Source organism: Paramormyrops kingsleyae, chromosome 14, assembly GCF_048594095.1.
Source record: "Paramormyrops kingsleyae isolate MSU_618 chromosome 14, PKINGS_0.4, whole genome shotgun sequence".
NCBI classification, from domain to species: domain Eukaryota; kingdom Metazoa; phylum Chordata; class Actinopteri; order Osteoglossiformes; family Mormyridae; genus Paramormyrops; species Paramormyrops kingsleyae.
The window spans coordinates 3,338,342-3,355,841 of NC_132810.1; the positions used below are offsets into that span (position 1 = coordinate 3,338,342).

Below are 17,500 nucleotides of genomic sequence, written 5' to 3' on the forward strand. Positions count from 1 at the left end.
CAGCCATTGAGGGCATTTTTGCAACGTCACGCTGTAATTCGTGCCCACGTGATGCACTGTCTAGAGTCACGTGCGTGTCACCGATTCCTCTGTCACTGGCGTTTTCAAAGAAGGAACTTCAGCTACGGGAAGTGAATGCGACGAGCACTGCGGGGATAAAGAGCCTTTTTGTTTACCAAACGTGAACTGTTTTTGTGTTTTATAAAGGATATGTGCTGACGATTTCTTTTGTTTTCACGCACCAAGCATGTCACTTTTCAAAGGGATGCAAGCAACTAGCTGCGGTCCGAAGTAGCGTTTGTTGACGCAGGTGAATCGTGCAGCCTTCTTGACGTCCTTTTTCTTTCATGGAGTCTGCGATTATTGCACATATATGCCTAATATCTGATCCTTACTCAAGACGCAGGCAGACTGTAAATCAGGATTATTTTTTCCTAAAAATGCGGATCCATGGAGCAGTGAAGCTGGATTGGAGGTGCTAACCAGCCAAGCTGTTACACTAGTTCTCTTCTCTGTCTGTATATTTTTTATCCTGTATTTTTTTGTGGGATTTGTACTTGGGCAGCCGGTGTAGTTTATCTGATAGTTGCCTAAGTTAGGCAGATAAGCAGACCGCCGCAATGCACGAAGCCTACGAGCCGGTGCCGATCCTGGAGAAGCTGCCTCTTCAGATCGACTGTTTGGCGGCCTGGGGTGAGTTTGAGTTTTCCTGCTTTCCTGACAGGCCTCCGATTAAAGTCTTCTGGCGTCATCAGGAGTCGATTTTTCTAAATGTAATTTTCTTGTTTGAAATGCATGGTAAGAAAAGAAGCAAAGCATGTCGTATTGAGTTAAAACGTGTTAACTTGTTAAAGTTGTACTTTCAAACTCAGTCTTGTTTAGAGCAGTTTAAAAACTACGTGACTTGGTAGCAATATGAGTAACTTCTCGTGATTCTGGCCAAGCGGTAGTGATTCATCCTTGACAGCACATGCGGACCATATAATTATTATTATTATAACCTGAGTAACTGAAGTGGGTAAATATGTACATAAGGAATTCAGCCTGAGGCATTCTGGTGTTCATATTAAATCCGTTCTGTTTAGTCATCAATCCACTGAGGACATGTTGTCTTTCATGCATTTTATGTAGGTCTATTTGAAATGGCTTGTTTTGCTTCTTGATTTGTTTTGCTTTGAAAATGAACGCACGCCTTTTTTGTGTTTTCAGAGGACTGGCTTCTTGTAGGGACCAAACCAGGCCATTTGCTACTGTATCGCATCAAAAAGGATGCAGGTAAAGGAACTACATCACAGTTGACTAAAATGTACGTAGAAACTGCTAGAAAATAAGGAATGGGCCATTGATTGTGGTTTGACTCATTTCTGTGTTCTGTGGTTTTAAACTTATTAAGTCTATACAAGTATACATGTTTCTGGGTTTTGGTGCTTGAATGCCAACATGTTCAGTTGTCCTCCGTTCTTCGTCTTACACAGGAACTAATAGATTTGAAGTGACATTGGAGAAATCCAACAAGAATTTCTCTAAGAAAATTCAGCAGGTATATTTGTGCATATAAGCTTACACCCTGTATTATAGCATGATGACCATTTGCATGTGTGACGTTTGTGTTTCATTAGTAAGAAAATTAATTAATTGTTTAATTGTTTGAATGGAGATGAACATAAACAAATTTTAGAACTTTATTAATAAAACAATAGACTGCATTTTATGACGTAGATTTCAATAGCTTTTAACTAATAACTTTTGATTATCTTTGGATGAGTATAAAGAAAATGATTATGAAATAGTTGAAGCAAGTAAATAACGGGCATAACAGCGCATTTACACCCAGCAAAATCTATCCGAGGCCAGTACTTAAGCCCATGATTTGATAAGCAGATTAGTAGTATACACAAAATATTAATGAGGCATATTGTGACACGCCTGCCTGTGCAGTTTGCGTATTGGTTTTTTTCTTTTTTCCTGGAGTACACATAAATGCAATTATGCAAATTTGCTTTCCCTAAATTACACATAAAGCACCACGGTTTGCCCTAACATCCCATCCAAGATGTGCAGCTACCTTGTGCTCTATAATGGATTAAATGCTTGGAAGACCGATATCAATGCCATTTTCAATAACTTAGTATGAAAATAATTTTTAAAAAATTAACCATGATGTCACATGCGAGGTTTTGAAGCAAAGGCTGATTTGAAATGCTGCTGATAATAGTTAGCTGGTTTCTGTGGCCTTCTCAGTCTCCAGAATTGTGATCCCTGCCTCTCCATCTCTCTTTTAGCTCTTTGTGGTGTCACAGTATAAGATATTGGTTAGTCTTCTGGGTAGGTAACAGCTTCAACGTCTTTAACTTTTTAAATGATGCTCATCCCAATATATGGTGTAGAATATGAGTCTGAATCGCAGTTCTCTCTCTACTCCGACAGAGAACAACATCCACGTGCACGACCTCCTGACGTTTCAGCAGATCACTGCGGTGCCGAAGGCCAGGGGGGCGACGCTGTTTGCCTGTGACCTGCAGGTGTGCACAGTGGCAGGACCTGCAGTGGTTATGATGACAGAAGCAGGAGGGAAGACTCAAGGTTTCTTTATGTGTCACTGCAGCATTCTGACAGCGGAGAAGCCACGTTACGGATGTGTGTGGCGGTCAAGAAGAAGCTTCAGTTGTATTTCTGGAAGGATCGGGAGTTCCACGAGCTGCAGGTCAGGCAGAACACGTTTGCTGTCAAGATGCTTGTCAACTGTTTCTGGCCAGTGGGGCTCAATTCAGGGTTTACTGTCTTCTCTGTGCAGGGAGATTTTGCAGCACCGGACATTCCAAAGTCTATGGCTTGGTGTGAGAACTCCATTTGTGTGGGATTCAAACGAGACTATTATTTGATAAGGGTGAGTTACGTAATTACTACTTATTTATAGGCAGTACGTTTTAAAACCTTAATGAGCATTAGCTAATTGTGGTATTTCAAGTTTCCAGAAATGATTGTTGATTTAAAAAGTGAGAATAATTATTTCATTTCAGGGATTTTACAAAACTGTGGTATGCATCTCTCCTATACTTTGTGCAGGTGGATGCGCGTGGCTCAATTAAGGAGCTCTTCCCTACTGGAAAGCAGCTGGAACCCCTTGTAGCTCCATTGGCTGATGGAAAAGTTGCAGTGGGTCAGGATGACCTCACAGTGGTTCTGAATGAGGAAGGTGTTTGTACTCAGAAGTGCGCCCTCAACTGGACGGACATCCCCATTGCAATGGGTAAAATGTTTCCTATAAGCTCTGGTACTAGTGTTGTCACATTATTTGTCACACATGTATAACATTACACTGTACAGTAACCCCTTCACATTACTTGACATCCCTCGTTTTGGTTGTTCACTAGTTGGTCGTGAAAACTTAAATGTGAATGTTTTTGCAGCTTGCTGAAGCTTGCAGTCGATGAGTGAAGCCAAGCATTTCTCGCCGTAACATTTAAACTTTTCAGTGCTTTTTTGAATTTTTAATAATGCGCCCAAAACGTCATGCTCCCAGTGCATACAGCAGTGCTCCCAGTGCATACAGCAGTGCTCCCAGTGCATACAACAGTGCTCCCAGTGCATACAGCAGTGCCTTTGTACATGTGGGGGCGTAACTTAGATGGCCTGTGGAATGTATAAATGTCTAGATAAGAAATGACAAGGAAATTTAATATGCAAAGTGTACCATGCAGTACTGTTTGTTTAGAAATTGGTAATAAATTGACTTTTTATGTCCGTTCAGGATAGCAGACTGTTATGGGTTGAGATTAGGGCCCATGAATTATTTGCAAATTTTCCCATTCACAGGGACCTTCAGAATGTAACTCTTGCAGATGTGAAGGGGACACTGTATTAAACATTTCTCCATATTCCGAACATTCATCCAAAATGACATTTTTGGGTTAAACTTGAGTAGGAAGAGCTACTTTCTGTCTCTCTCCCTCATCACGCTTGCAATGAAATTGTGACCAGCTGAAACTATTGGCTGTTTGTCATATAGATGTCAGTCAGGAAGGAAAAATCCTTAATAATATCCTTACCGTCATAGAATAAGTTATGTCTGTTTTCATAATGGGAAATGCAACCATATCCAGACCATCAACTGCTTCCTTTTAAACTTGATTACGGATTTGAAAAGTGAACTGATGGGAAATGAAAGCTTGAAGCTGAGATCTTGGATTTTTTACATTCTCTTTTGTTTGTGTACACACAGCTTGACCCTATATAGGGCAAATCTACAATGCTGGTCATCAGCTTCATCTTTCCGATTTGGAAGTCAGTGGCGCTGGCTGCCCCCCTGAACTGAGATCCCCTTAGTGTCACGTTACTGTTCCATGAGGTCATGATTTATGTATGGGCTGAACTTTCGCTCCCTCAGTCAGTCTATGTTTGGTCCAGTTGCTTTCACCATCTTTTGACTTCCTACTTCTGTAGTTCAAGTCACAAAAGGAGCTCTGCAGGGGAATATTTTATTTATTTATTGATGTTGGTGCTATAGAGGTATGCATGTATGTATGTATTTCACAATACCCCTGAAAGCTGTTTCTAAAAATCCCAGAATTTAGGGGAATCGGAATACGTTGGCCCATGTGCTTGGAATTGCTCCTAGCGACGTTCTCGTCTGCCTTCCTGCAGAGCACCAGCCGCCCTACATCATCGCGGTGCTCCCGCGCTACGTGGAGATCCGCACCTTCGAGCCGCGACTGCTGGTGCAGAGCGTGGAGCTGCAGAGGCCCCGCTTCATCACGTCTGCAGGGTAAGCACCGGCGCGGAGGACGGAAAGGGAACATCACCGAAGTCCTTTGCTTTCTCTAATCGGTTAATTAAAAATGCGTCGGACGTTGGCGATATTGCCGAATTAGTCGCCATTAGACCCCATCGGTCCACAATTACAATGAAATAAGATCGTATGTGAAAATCACCAAACTTCCAATGCTTCACTTTTTCCTCTTTCTTTCCCCATCACCCTTTCTCTTTCCCAGACCCAATATAGTGTATGTGGCCAGCAACCATTTTGTGTGGCGCCTCGTGCCCGTATCTATAGCAACCCAGATTAGGCAGCTCCTGCCGGACAAACAGTTTGAACTGGCTCTGCAGCTGGCGGTGAGAATCGAATCGCAGGGTTCTGAGTGTTACAGAGGTGGTGGGAGGGCTGGGGCTGGCAGGCGTGTTTCAGATGGGATTGCTGAACACGAGCAGAGCTGTTCACATGGTAGCTCCTGAGTAGCTCCTTAAATTAAGGCACCTAGTTCATTTAGTAGAAGTCTTATAGACAGGGATACACATACCTGGTACTCAAGCACCTTTTAAAAGCGATACGTGTGGCAGTCGATTGTTATAACAGCACAAATGCGTGCATATTTTATGTACAAATTTGTAACAATTTATGAATTTTTTATTTAAAAATTTGTGATTTTATGTAGCAAATTACCATGCATTTTAACCCTTATACCACAAACGAAGTATAACTTAACATATAAAATTTAAGATGCACGAAAATTTCTTGTCATATCAGCGTAGATGCACATATGCACGCATTTCTGCTGTTACAACAGTCAATTGCTGCACGTATCGCTTTTAAAGGTGAATATGTTCCACTTATTTGTATCCCTGCTAATAGACCTTATATGCTTGTGTTTGTCATGCAAGGAGTTATAATCCAAATAGTGTAGTGTTTTAACAGAATTGTAACAAAACAATAAAATTTATTTTGTGAGTAATTATCGTTCCGATATGGAGGGAGGGCTTATGTTAGAGCTGGGCAATTAATTCAGCTTTAATTTCAATTATGGTTTTGGCTTCCAACGACTCTCAAAACAAAATAATCGAGATAAAAACATTATAGTGCTGCATTTAGTTTTGCAGTGAAGCTCCCGTTTTGTCTTGTGTTATAAATCCAGTGACTATAAATCCAACCCATTTTTATTTGTTTCTCAGCTGAATTATATGTAGAGTTCAAGGAAAAACACTGTTAAAAAGACAAGTTTTTAAAAATTTCAGTAAATGCATGATGCTTCCAAAGTCACTGAGTGATCACGTTAAATAATCGTGATCTCAGTATTGACCAGAACAATTGTGATCTTGACTTTTGCTATAATCGAGCAGCTTTAACTTGCGTACTCTGGGACCTAAGCTGACTTGGCTGCTCAGAGCCATTTCTGCTTTCCTGTCAGGCTTACATGCTCCCAGTTGCCAGCAGAGGGAGATATTCATTCGTTTGATTTTAGCCCTGCTGGTGCTCTGCTGCTTGGGCTGTGGCAGTGTGTAGAGCAGTGAGCCTGGAAGGACTTACAAACCTGCAGAGGTGGCGATTTCAGGTCCAAAGAGTACAAATCCAGACCAGGATTTTGTTTCAACCAACCAGTTGAGCATAAAGAGTCACCGTCACAGAGGACTCATCTGGTTGGTTGAAACAAAATCCTGGTCTGGATTTGTACTCTTTGGACCTGAAATCTCCACCTCTGGAAACCTGTTTCCAAAAAAGTTGGCACGCTGTGTGAAATGTAAATAAAAACAATGCAATGATTTACAAATCATATAAATCCATTTTTAACCGAAAATACAACAAAGACAAAAAAATTGCCGCATCATGAAACTTATTTGTGTTACACTGGGCTTCACGTAGCGCTGTCTTAACAGTCAGTGGGCACCAGTTCATGAGACTTGCTTGTGAAAGTTTCTTGTGCTGTAGTGTGATTGATGTCCATTTTTGCCTAGAAGATGAAAGATGATTCAGACGGTGATAAGAGGCAGCAGATCCACCACATCCAGAACCTGTTTGCTTTCAACCTCTTCTGCCAGAAGCGATTTGATGACTCCATGCAAGTGTTTGCCAAGCTGGGTACAGGTTAGCACTCAGTAGGATTACTTATTGCCGTGGTGTTAACTTCAGACAGTCTTCTTGCGTTTGTGTGTTTCAGTGGTCAGGTGCACCTCCTTGTTAATGCACCTCCAAACAACCAATCACGTGGCTCCAAATAAATACATAAAGCACACAGACTGGGTCGAAATGTTTAGTAACTGTTTAGCCTGGCGTTAGAACAGCTAAGATGCATGATCTTGGTTCCATGCATAGTGGAACCACTACAGTGTCTAAAGTTGTCAGAGAATATGGTGATAAGCAAAAATCATCCATTTAAAAAATGTCCCTAGCAACTCTGCCACTGGGCCTACATGCATTTTCCCCATCTATGCTTTTTTCAGTGTCTTCACGTTTAATGAAAAGTGTTCTTGCTATTTCGCCAGATCCAACCCACGTCATCGGGCTCTATCCCGACCTCCTGCCTTCAGACTACCGGAAGCAGCTGCACTACCCCAACCCTTTGCCCACACTGTCTGGTGCAGAGCTGGAGAAAGCCCACCTGGCACTGATTGACTATTTAACTCAGGTGAGCTTAGGTTTGAGTACCTGGCGCCCCCTTGTGCCTGTTAAGGAAATAACCTGCCTGCTCACCGCTGCCACCGCAATGCATTGCAGAAACGCAGCCACCTGGTGAAGCAGCTGAACGACTCTGAGCCGTCTACCCCGTCTCCACTGGTGGAGGGGACCCCCACCATCAAGAGCCGCAAGAAGCTACTGCAGATCATCGACACCACGCTGCTCAAATGCTACCTGCATGTATGGCCTGTCTCATCCCACCCACTTTTAAATCCGTCGGAGCATTAAATTACTACCAGGGATTGACATAACTGCCGTGCAAGTAAAGGTTAAAATGCGAGGTAATTCCTTCTCATAATAGCAGAAATGCATACTTTTGTATTATGCAAAAATGTGCTATTATGACAAGAAATTACCACGCATTGTAGCCTTTATACCACAGATGCGTACTTGTGTACCGGTTATGTCAATCTTGTAACTCTTACTATGTGTAATATCAATAACGGTTGTCTGTTTATGCTCTTCTTGATCCGTAGCTCATTATATTTCTGAATTAGCAAATGCACATTAGTTTGTTTACTTAACATAGCTGATCTAGGAAATCTTTCTCACCAGGTCATACAGGTATTTATTTTAGTGCAGTTTTGTCGCATCTAAAATTTGTGGTCAGATTTTATTTTATTTTTTAGGCCATTAACATCCGAACAAAGCTATTGTCAAGAACAGCACATTTAAAATGCAACCGTAGTGCACGTTAGTGTTGCGTTGCTGCAATGAAATATTCTGTTTGAGTTTTGGGCATGTTGGGCGTGTTCACTATTGATCTGTATCCCCCTCTTCTGACAGACCAACGTTGCTCTCGTGTCCCCACTGCTGCGCCTTGAAAACAACCAGTGTCATATCGAAGAGTGTGAGTATGTGTTAAAGAAGGCCCACAAGTACAGCGAGCTCATCATCCTTTACGAAAAGAAGGGGCTGCATCAGAAAGGTCAGTATGAAAAATGAGATGGACACTTTGGCACGATGTTTACTGGTGTAGCAGTACCGGACCCCAGACACCAGGGGGAGCTGGAGCAGTGCCATAGAAGTATCAGCAAGCCTAAGGCTGTATTTGAAGCATTTCACTCGCTCACTATGAACAGCTCTACTCGTGTTCAGCAATACATGTAGTGAATACATGTAGTTCACTCCATAGAGAATTAATGAAATTGCATTCCAAGATGCTCTGTATTGGTATACTAGCAATATTTGCAAACAGAAACTTAAACCGAATGGCGATAAAGTGAAATACGGATGTATAAGCCTTGTAACTTATTTAAAATTATTATTATTTAAAATTGAAATGTCAGCATCAGTCTTTTCAGAGAATTTGTGTATTTGAAACTAAGAAAATATGCTTAAATTTGTATTCAAATACTTCTTGTTTGTATGGTTAATGGTCTGCTTTATGGTATATCGGTATGTTATTCTGCGTTGTCTGCACGTCCAGTTTGTGGTGTGTTATATACTTTGTAGTGCACTATATAGCGAAATGGCTATATGGAAATATTTAGGCTGAATATATTTTGAAATTTCAGAAACGTGGTGTGAATGTAACATGATCACAGTGAACAGCCCAAGACGGCACATGCAGAGTCTCGCCTTGCTGTCACATGACAATGTCTCTATAGAACAAGGGCGTTGTTGCTTTTCCATGTTTTTTCTCAGTTACACCAAAATTCAAGGCCTCTTATGGCCATCGGCATCCTGTTCTCTCTTCTCTGAGCCTTTTCTGGCTGTTGTTTATACAATGTGATTTTACAATGATTAGATATAGTGTGTTAGATACAGTATACTGATGTCTGGCTCTGCTATAACAAATTACCATGCATTTTAATCATCAAGTTGTTTTTGCAGAAGCAACCTGTGAATTGCTGTGTGCAGCCCCTCTGTCTTCTGCTATACTGCTAATTTTGTAACATTATATCTCATTAAAATTGACTTGGCAGTATCCCTGAAAGTGATAAAATGACAAACTAACCAATTTGGCATGTTTGGGCGAGGAAGTGGCGTAGGGTTTAAATAAAACAGAACCTTATTACATAAAGCGCAACAAGACCCCTTTAAGACCAGCTAACTCACGTGCATAACGAAACGAGCCAAAAAGAAAACCAGGAAATGCATCCAGCTTAAACAACACCCTTATGTGCCCTTCCAGTAGCACAGCTAATGCTTTCTAACTCTGAAATCCACTCAGCTGACGCTAATGAGAACGGTAAATTTTTGCCTAAAGCTGTGCTTTATTACCGCGAGGTTCATAGCTAGTAAGCAGACATTATGGATCCGTTTAATCCAGTTTGCAGTGTTCTGCCTCCCATCAGCTATAAGCAAAAGATTATCTATCTTCCAGTTAGTCGACGTGTATTGGAATTCCTTTATATGTCATTCTTCCATGTTTACACCATATTGCTTCCTGTTTGTTTATAGCGCTGCAGGTGTTACTGGATCAGTCTACGAAGGCGAACTCCCCACTGAAGGGCTATGAGCGCACAGTGCAGTACCTCCAGAGACTGGGTTAGCCCCACGCATCCTCTGTACACCAGAGATCCTGATTTCAGTCGTTCACTCTTTCAGTGTCAAGTGCTTGAGGTGTATTACCTTTTCAGGGACGGAAAACTTGGGAATCATCTTTGAGTTTTCTCCCTGGGTTCTAAAGATCTGCCCAGAGGACGGCTTGAAGGTAAGAGGCCAAGTTGAGGGGTATATGTACCTGCTGTGATACCTACGCTGAAGGAAGCTGGAAAGACTATAGCTGAAATACTTGTGTGTGTGTGTGTGTGTGTGTGTGTGTGAGACAGATCTTCACTGAGGATCTTACAGAGGTTGAGACCCTGCCCAGGGATAAGGTGTTAAACTTCCTGAAGGAGGGATTCAAGGAGCTAACCATACCATACCTGGAGCACATCATCCATGTGTGGGATGAAACGGACCCAGAGTTTCACAATGTTCTCATCCAGCTGTACCTAGAGAAGGTGCAGGGGCTGATGAAGGAGTACCTCTGCTCTCTCCCTGAAGGTGAGCAATAATCCATATTATAATTTGGGTTTATCTCTTTAATAGGGATGAGTTATGCCCAGAATAATGGAGAACCAGTGGAGTTGGACTGTTATGAATGAATGAAAGTGATTAGTTATCATTTTTGACACACCACATAGAAATGTGTTCCCTGCTTTAACCCATATGTCACATAGCAGGGGGCAGCTAATTCAATGCCCAGGGAGCAGTACCTTGCTCAGGGTACCTCAGTGGTACCTTGCTGGTCAGGGATTTGAACCAGCAACCTTCCAGTCACAAGCACACAGCTTTCCCTAACCATTAGGCCACTACTGCCCCATTACCCGATTAGGGTAACTTTCTGGCTAGTAATGCCTTTCTGCTTGTACCAGGTGTGCCCCCAGTGGCTGCTGGGAAGGAGGACGGAGAGCTGGGAGAGTACAGAAACAAACTCCTGAGTTTCCTGGAGGTTTCTTTTAGCTATGAGCCAGCGAGACTCATTAGCGACTTTCCGTTTGACGGTAAGGCTAGGCGTGGCGCCTTTGTAATCCTACTGAATGTACAGTGTCTGCACTGAACGGTGGGATCCTGGCTGCCTTAGGTACGCGTATGTGAGGGTCAGGTACACTGACAGCCTTGCCCTTTCCGTGTGCGTGTCGCTGTCTCAGGTCTTCTCGAGGAGCGAGCTCTCCTCCTGGGTCGGATGGGAAAGCACGAGCAGGCCTTGTTCATCTACGTGCACATTCTGAAGGACACGCGCATGGCAGAAGAGTAAGTGCTGCTTGCTCACGCAGTGCCGCTCTGTCCCGGGCTGCCGCTGCCCTTTCACCTTCTGCAGATGCTGCTGCCTCTGCTCAACTAGTTGGCCAACCAAAACCTTTCCTGCTAAATGCGATAGTGTCACGAAGACACCAAGAACATAGTCTTGACACTTCCTAAATCACAATATTTTGTCCAGCCGTTCAAAACCTTGTGAACAGAAGCTGTATCCCGATTTTGTTTTTGCTTATTTCCTGGAAGTGACATCCCCAAAAAAAGTGAACCCTTCAGTTTTATCATTAATGTTTCGAATTTCATTATTAAACACAATTATGTTTCGAATTTCATTTTAATTATCAAAATCCTTTTTGGTGTTTTACATAATGTCTTCTCTTTATCCAGATACTGCCATAGATATTATGACAGAATGACTGATGGGAACAAAGATGTAAGTGCAGCCTCATGTTAATAACCCATTTAGGATCGATCTGTCTGGGCCTAAATCTCCTTATATAATGCCTGCTAGTGACTGTTGTCCCCCTGCGTGCTGTTTCTGTCTGCACTCGCAGGTGTACTTGTCACTTTTGCGCATGTACCTTTCCCCTCCGGATGTTCACTGCCTGGGGCCCATCAAAATGGAACTGTCTGAGCCGCAGGCCAATCTGCAGGCTGCCCTACAGGTTCTAGAGCTGCATCACAGCAAGCTGGACACAACAAAGGTACGGAACCAGCTGCAGAGCACAATTCAGGAAATGGCCAGTAGCTGTCTGCTCGATTTTATAAATTCAGCCTCTGTAGTGTCCTGGAGCTTTTGCCGTTCAGTGCTGTGCACTGGATAGTGATATTGGCAGACATCTGAAATTGGTCTGCATGTGATATTTTTTTTGTTACGCTTGCAGATCAGCAGTAAGTGTTTAGAGGTACATTAGCAGAGTTTATACACAGTTCTGTCTGGAGAATGTTAAGCGGGTAATTTATCGGAATGCCTCAGGACGTTTCGCTGTGGACGTTTTCCTCATTTTAGACCAATAACAGCTTTTCGAAACGCAGTTTCGGTCGCGTGGAAAGCATTTCAAAATCTACGACCGAAGGTTGACAGCCAGGAATGTATTGGCATTAAAATTAGATAAGCAGGCTATTTAAATTTGATTGACGGAAGAGAATTTTTTGGCAATTGTACTGTGAAGTAAGAATTTTTTTTTTTAATATGTTCCATATTCAGATTTTTAACATTTGGAGTAAACTCACTGGTTTTCACCGCATAACTGCCATTTTCATTTTGAATGAAATTCTGGATTCTCTGTCTATGAGGTGATAGTGCCTTATTGATTTAGCAGTGCAATTTAAGATTTTTCCAGAGGTCCACCAGTTGTCACTGTTGTTCTCACGTCTCTTTATCAAAGCTACTTCGTCATAACCTCTGCGGGTGCATTTCAGGAAATACATTAGCGAGCTTTTCATGTGACTTTCCCAAAGTGGTGAGCTGTTTAGTAACTATTAAACAATTACCATTTCACAAGATTCTTATTATTGCCTTTATAATTGAATGTATGATTCATTCTGTTTTTAGCGTAACATTTAGAGAGATGGTTGAAGCCTCTACTTCCTAATTACAGTGCAATGGACAAAATAAGAGACACTGAAAAATATATTAATATCAGGGACTTAAGGAGTCATCCAGCTTTGATCCTTTGAATTCTGTATACAAGTCCTGAGCTGTGTCTAGAAGGATATGGGGCCAGTCTTTAAGAAGAAAGGCCTTCAGTTTTTTTAAGGGATAAACGATGTAGAAAGGTACCTCACAAACTGTGCTCCACAATTCCTATATATGTTCTATAATGTTTCGCTCTAGTGACTGAGGAGACCGTCTGGCATTTGGCTGTATTTTGGTGTTTGTGAATAAACTTCAGTTTAATATGGTATATAGGGGCATTGTTTTGTATGGTAGCATAGTGAGGAAAGAATTCGCAATAGGGTGGACCTGATCCTGTAAAATGAGATCACAACCCTTCAACATAAGACCCTTCAAAGCAATCATCTGGATGAAATGACTCCACTGTTATGCCTGGATATACCATTTCAGATTTCCAACCATGTTTATCGACTGGCAGTGCACATTGTGGGTTGAAAACATTCTTTTGGTTCTTCAGAATGTAAACCCATCCGGATGCAGGAAAAAGAGGGAAAGATGACTCATTGTGTTGTTCTGTTGCCTTTGGGTTTAGATTTCATGCCCCTTACATCAGGTTCTGTTCATTGGTCTTGGATACGAGCAGTTCTGGAATGGCAGCCCTTCCAGAGATTCTAGCTGTGTGAAGCACATTGTGTAGTTTTTGTTGAGACTACTTGAACGTGGCCTGAGAAGCATTTTTTGATTGAACAGACATGGCCAGATATGAGGTATAATTATCTGCTGCTCGCTTTTGCTTCATTATATATCAGGCAATAAATCTGCTTCCGGCCAACACGCAAATATATGAGATCCGCGTGTTCTTGGAGAGCGTGTTGGAAGAGAAGGCCCAGAAGAAGCGTTTTGACCAGGTGCTGAAGAGCTTGTTGCAAGCAGAGTTCTTGCGGGTGAGTTTCCATGTTTGTGTTCATGTAGACCGCAACTCATTTAGCAACTTCATCCTCATTTAGTTCCGTTCCTACGACCAGGTCGTTAAGCGAAAGAGTCGCTAAGTGACAATCATGGTAGCCTAGGTGTGACCGCAGTTGTCCTTAAAACTTTCCTCCTTCCATACTCTATTATTTTTATCAATGATTTTTTTGCATTCAAAGATCTCTCTCACTCCGGCACGTTATCAGGCGTACGAAATTTCGTCGTAAATCCCACATTGATCAGAATTTTTATTTATTTTTTTTATTACCATTGTATTTGCGCATGGTTGGCAACAGAGGGTGTCTCTAAATGAGTACTGATTGTATATAATTGTGTCGTGTCTATGAGTGACTGACAATCGGACTGCCTATTCTGACTAGGTTCAAGAAGAGCGAATCTTCCACCAGCAGGTGAAATGTATCATTACGGAGGAGAAGACATGCCGTGTGTGTAAGAAGAAGATTGGGAACAGGTGAGCCGTCCTCTAAGGAAGGAAAATGACCAGGTTTCCGTGGTCATCTTGGATCATCAGAGGGCATTTTACCATCTAGTGTGTTAATTATGGGATAGGAGACGGTAACTGTGGGAACTGGAGCAGGATAGAAGGGATTTATGCAAAGAGTGTTTGGACTATTTTTATTAAACCAAAAATGAACAGCAGACGAAAATACTGCCAGCAAATATGTAAAACACCATAAGCAAAAGGAAACTGGTTACAAAACTAAACAAAACAACAGTACAACGTCAGAGTCAGTCTGGCGCCTTCCCAGGAAGCTTAAGGCAAGAGATGCCTGTGCATTACAGCTAGTCAGATTGCATTTAAGTTCTTTTCATTGATCCTTAAGTATTATACCCCATAACCATGAAAACAGCTTAGAATATGTAAAAAAAAAAAAAAAAAATAGATGCTAACTTGTGTGGATAAGCCTGTGACCAGGAGGTCCCAGGTTCGAGTCCTGGCCTCGGCAGAATAGCCACATGTCTATGGGACCTTATAACAAGGCCCTTAACCCCCTGCTTCTGCGGTATCATGCTAGCTGACCCTGCACTGTGAACCCCCCAGCCCCAGGGGGCGCTGCAAGCTAGCTGACCCTGCACTGTGACCCCCCCAGCCCCAGGGGGCGCTGCAAGCTAGCTGACCCTGCACTGTGACCCCCAAGCTTTCTCTCAATTGTGCATGTGTCTGTGTGTCTCATGGAGAGACAGATGGGGTCGGTGATATGAGAATTTCCTCACAGGGATTAGTAAAGTATTAACTATTCTATTCTACTGAATCATCCTGTTATGAATAATTTTTTTTTGTGTACCTCGCTGCTGTGTTGCTGAAAAAATGCATTAGTGAGATTAACCGTGTTTTAATTAATGTCTCTATGCAGTGTCAGATAAACATACCATGTTTCTCTCTCGTTGACGCTCCTTTCTGTATTGATTGATTACCAATAGTTATAGTAATCTGACACTTACATGGGGAAAAAAAAACTTAATTCCGGTAATGTTTTTTGGCACACCGTTCTCTTTCTCTGTGCTTACTGTTTAATATGACAGCTTTATTTGCTGTTTTTGATTAAGTCAAATTGCTACAGATAATATTTTTATAGAGATGAGCACTGGTATTTTTATGACTCTCTCTCTCTGTCTCTCTCTCTATCTCAGCGCGTTTGCCAGATATCCCAACGGGGTTGTAGTGCATTACTTCTGTTGTAAGGATCGCAATTCATGTCCAGCAGAAATGTAAACCTCACCTGTCCCAAGTCTACCTACTGTACACCAACAAAGACATGGACCAACCGCCTCGTAGAGTCCAACCTAAACTGGAGCTCTGCAGCATTTATGAGCTGACGTTGTGGACGGTAGACACAATGCCATCCTCCATGCTAAACTATAAGAGCATACTTAACCTTTTCTGGAGTCTCACTGGGGATGGAGACCGGACACAGATGGACACGGACTGCAGTTTATGGGGCTCTTCTTTACTTTTTGCCAAAAGAAGGAAGAGTGAGAGTTGGATTTTTTTTCTCTCCCGTATAGAGCCCAACTGGAGAACACAAAGCATTAATGGCCTTTATTTTGTTATTGCCGCTTTAATATTGCTTTTTTTTTTTTTAAACTAAACTACAAATGTGGTTGTCTTGTGTGTTTTGACGGTTTTTCAGACTGTAATGGGGTTTTAAGGTCCCATTACAACTCGACAATGAAACATCCACAGTATGGTACTTACAACTTAACTTTTAAACTCTTTTAGAATTCTGTGTTAATTTGCCTGTAGTAAATTTAAGGGAGGGAATTATTCAAATTGGGCTTGATGCCTCATGAAAAAATAATCCTGTGGGAAAAGAAGTTAATGTGTGGCGCTAAAACTGGAAAGATTTCAGTATTGAAGGATATTTTTTGGTCAGAAAATGGCTGATACTTAACATCTATTATACAGTGTTTGTTCATATGTAAATGGTTTTCTGGTACAACTTTATACACCGATATGTAACATGTATATAAAGTAGAAAGTTTGGAATTTAGTGTTTTAAGGTTGCTTTAATGTATAAAGATGTATAAAGACTAATCTCTGCAAAAGTCATTCAAAATAAAATATGCATGAGTCTGCTGTTGAATCATGAGAAAAGGTGAAATGGAAGCATTAAGTGTTCAACTTTGCATTACTTTACCTCTGTTGGATAAAAAAAAACTATAGCTGAGATATATTGAGTTTGCACAGATAAGGATATGGATGATATAGTCACATTAATTCAACATCAGCAGCAGCTTTGGCAGCAGGGTTAGTGACAGTCGCAGCTTTTCGAGGAAACTCCTCTGCAGCTGTTTGCACAATGATGACAGAAAGAGACGGACATGCTAACACGACATTCTGAGAACAGCTTGAAATCATAGTGAGAATAATATTGGCTGTTTCAGCTCTGTGCCCCTGGTTGTGTTTTACTGGGCATGAAGCGCCAGCTCAAATATTATGTTCTTACAAGCTTTCTTCATCTCTACAGTTGGAGGCAGAAGAGAAAACTTTTTTTTTTTTTCTGGTCTCAGTATTTAGTACCTCAATCGTGTGCAGAGATTGCTGTGGTGCAGGATAGTGCTGCATTTTAAAGGGCACCTCAGTGACGTCTCAAACATCAGCTTAAGGGGATTTGTTAGTTATTATAAAAAAAAAAAGTTAAAATCCTGCATCTGAACTTCTGGGGACCCAAGATTTCCCGCCCTCTTTGTGCTACAGTGTGGAAGTTGGGAAAATGCAGGAAAAGTCCAATCAAGCCCATTACTCTTTGGAACTCAAGATCACGTCCTGCAGATGTGCACCTCTACTGCAATTCTGACTCTTGGAGCTCATTAAGGACTAGTAAAGATTAGTATGTAGTATGTAAGGACTAGTAAAGATTAGTATGTAGTATGTAAGGACTAGTAAAGATTAAAACAAATTTCTCTTGTATATTACTGGTGACCAGGGCTGCCGCTAAAGATTTTGGGCCCCATGAAAGCTGATTATATTGGGCCCCCAACCCAGCTCAGTCAGATTATGTTCCAAATTTTTTAGGGCCACAGTGACTTCGGGGCCCTTGGAATCGTCCAGACTTTCCCCGCTTTACGGCTCCCCTGCTCGTGACACTCACTGCATGCTGACTTTTATTTAAGCTCTTAATTCGATTTAAGAGCCTTCTGATTCAAATCATGCGACATGTTTGGGTTAGTGTGGCAATAGTGTAACTGGAAATTAA

The 17,500-nt window shown here is 41.8% G+C and overlaps 1 protein-coding gene across 2 annotated transcripts; it reads left to right on the forward strand.

The window, feature by feature from the left end:
• The first annotated feature begins 52 nt into the window (after positions 1-52).
• On the forward strand, positions 53-16,387 carry vps39 (VPS39 subunit of HOPS complex). Of its 2 annotated transcripts, none has more exons than XM_023827467.2 (24): positions 53-693; positions 1,210-1,275; positions 1,476-1,540; positions 2,283-2,325; positions 2,428-2,522; positions 2,606-2,704; positions 2,795-2,887; positions 3,067-3,250; positions 4,645-4,765; positions 4,992-5,112; positions 6,727-6,856; positions 7,255-7,397; positions 7,487-7,627; positions 8,234-8,375; positions 9,854-9,940; positions 10,033-10,106; positions 10,225-10,441; positions 10,813-10,941; positions 11,089-11,191; positions 11,582-11,627; positions 11,749-11,898; positions 13,622-13,756; positions 14,162-14,253; positions 15,435-16,387. In XM_023827467.2, the coding sequence occupies exons 1-24, from the start codon at positions 621-623 to the stop codon at positions 15,514-15,516; spliced, it is 2,631 nt and encodes an 876-aa protein (XP_023683235.1). In that variant the 5' UTR covers positions 53-620; the 3' UTR covers positions 15,517-16,387. The 2 variants fall into 2 exon arrangements, with proteins under 2 accessions (XP_023683235.1, XP_023683236.1); XM_023827468.2 differs by having other exon boundaries at positions 6,730-6,856.
• Positions 16,388-17,500: the final 1,113 nt, after the last annotated feature.

Bases quoted from the DNA above. Each gene is read 5' to 3' on its own strand.
- vps39 (XM_023827467.2), top strand. From the start codon at position 621: ATGCACGAAGCCTACGAGCCGGTGCCGATCCTGGAGAAGCTGCCTCTT. The intron at 2,705-2,794 runs GTCAGGCAGAAC...TTCTCTGTGCAG, and splicing joins GGGAGTTCCACGAGCTGCAG to GGAGATTTTGCAGCACCGGA. The intron at 3,251-4,644 runs GTAAAATGTTTC...GCCTTCCTGCAG, and splicing joins GGACATCCCCATTGCAATGG to AGCACCAGCCGCCCTACATC.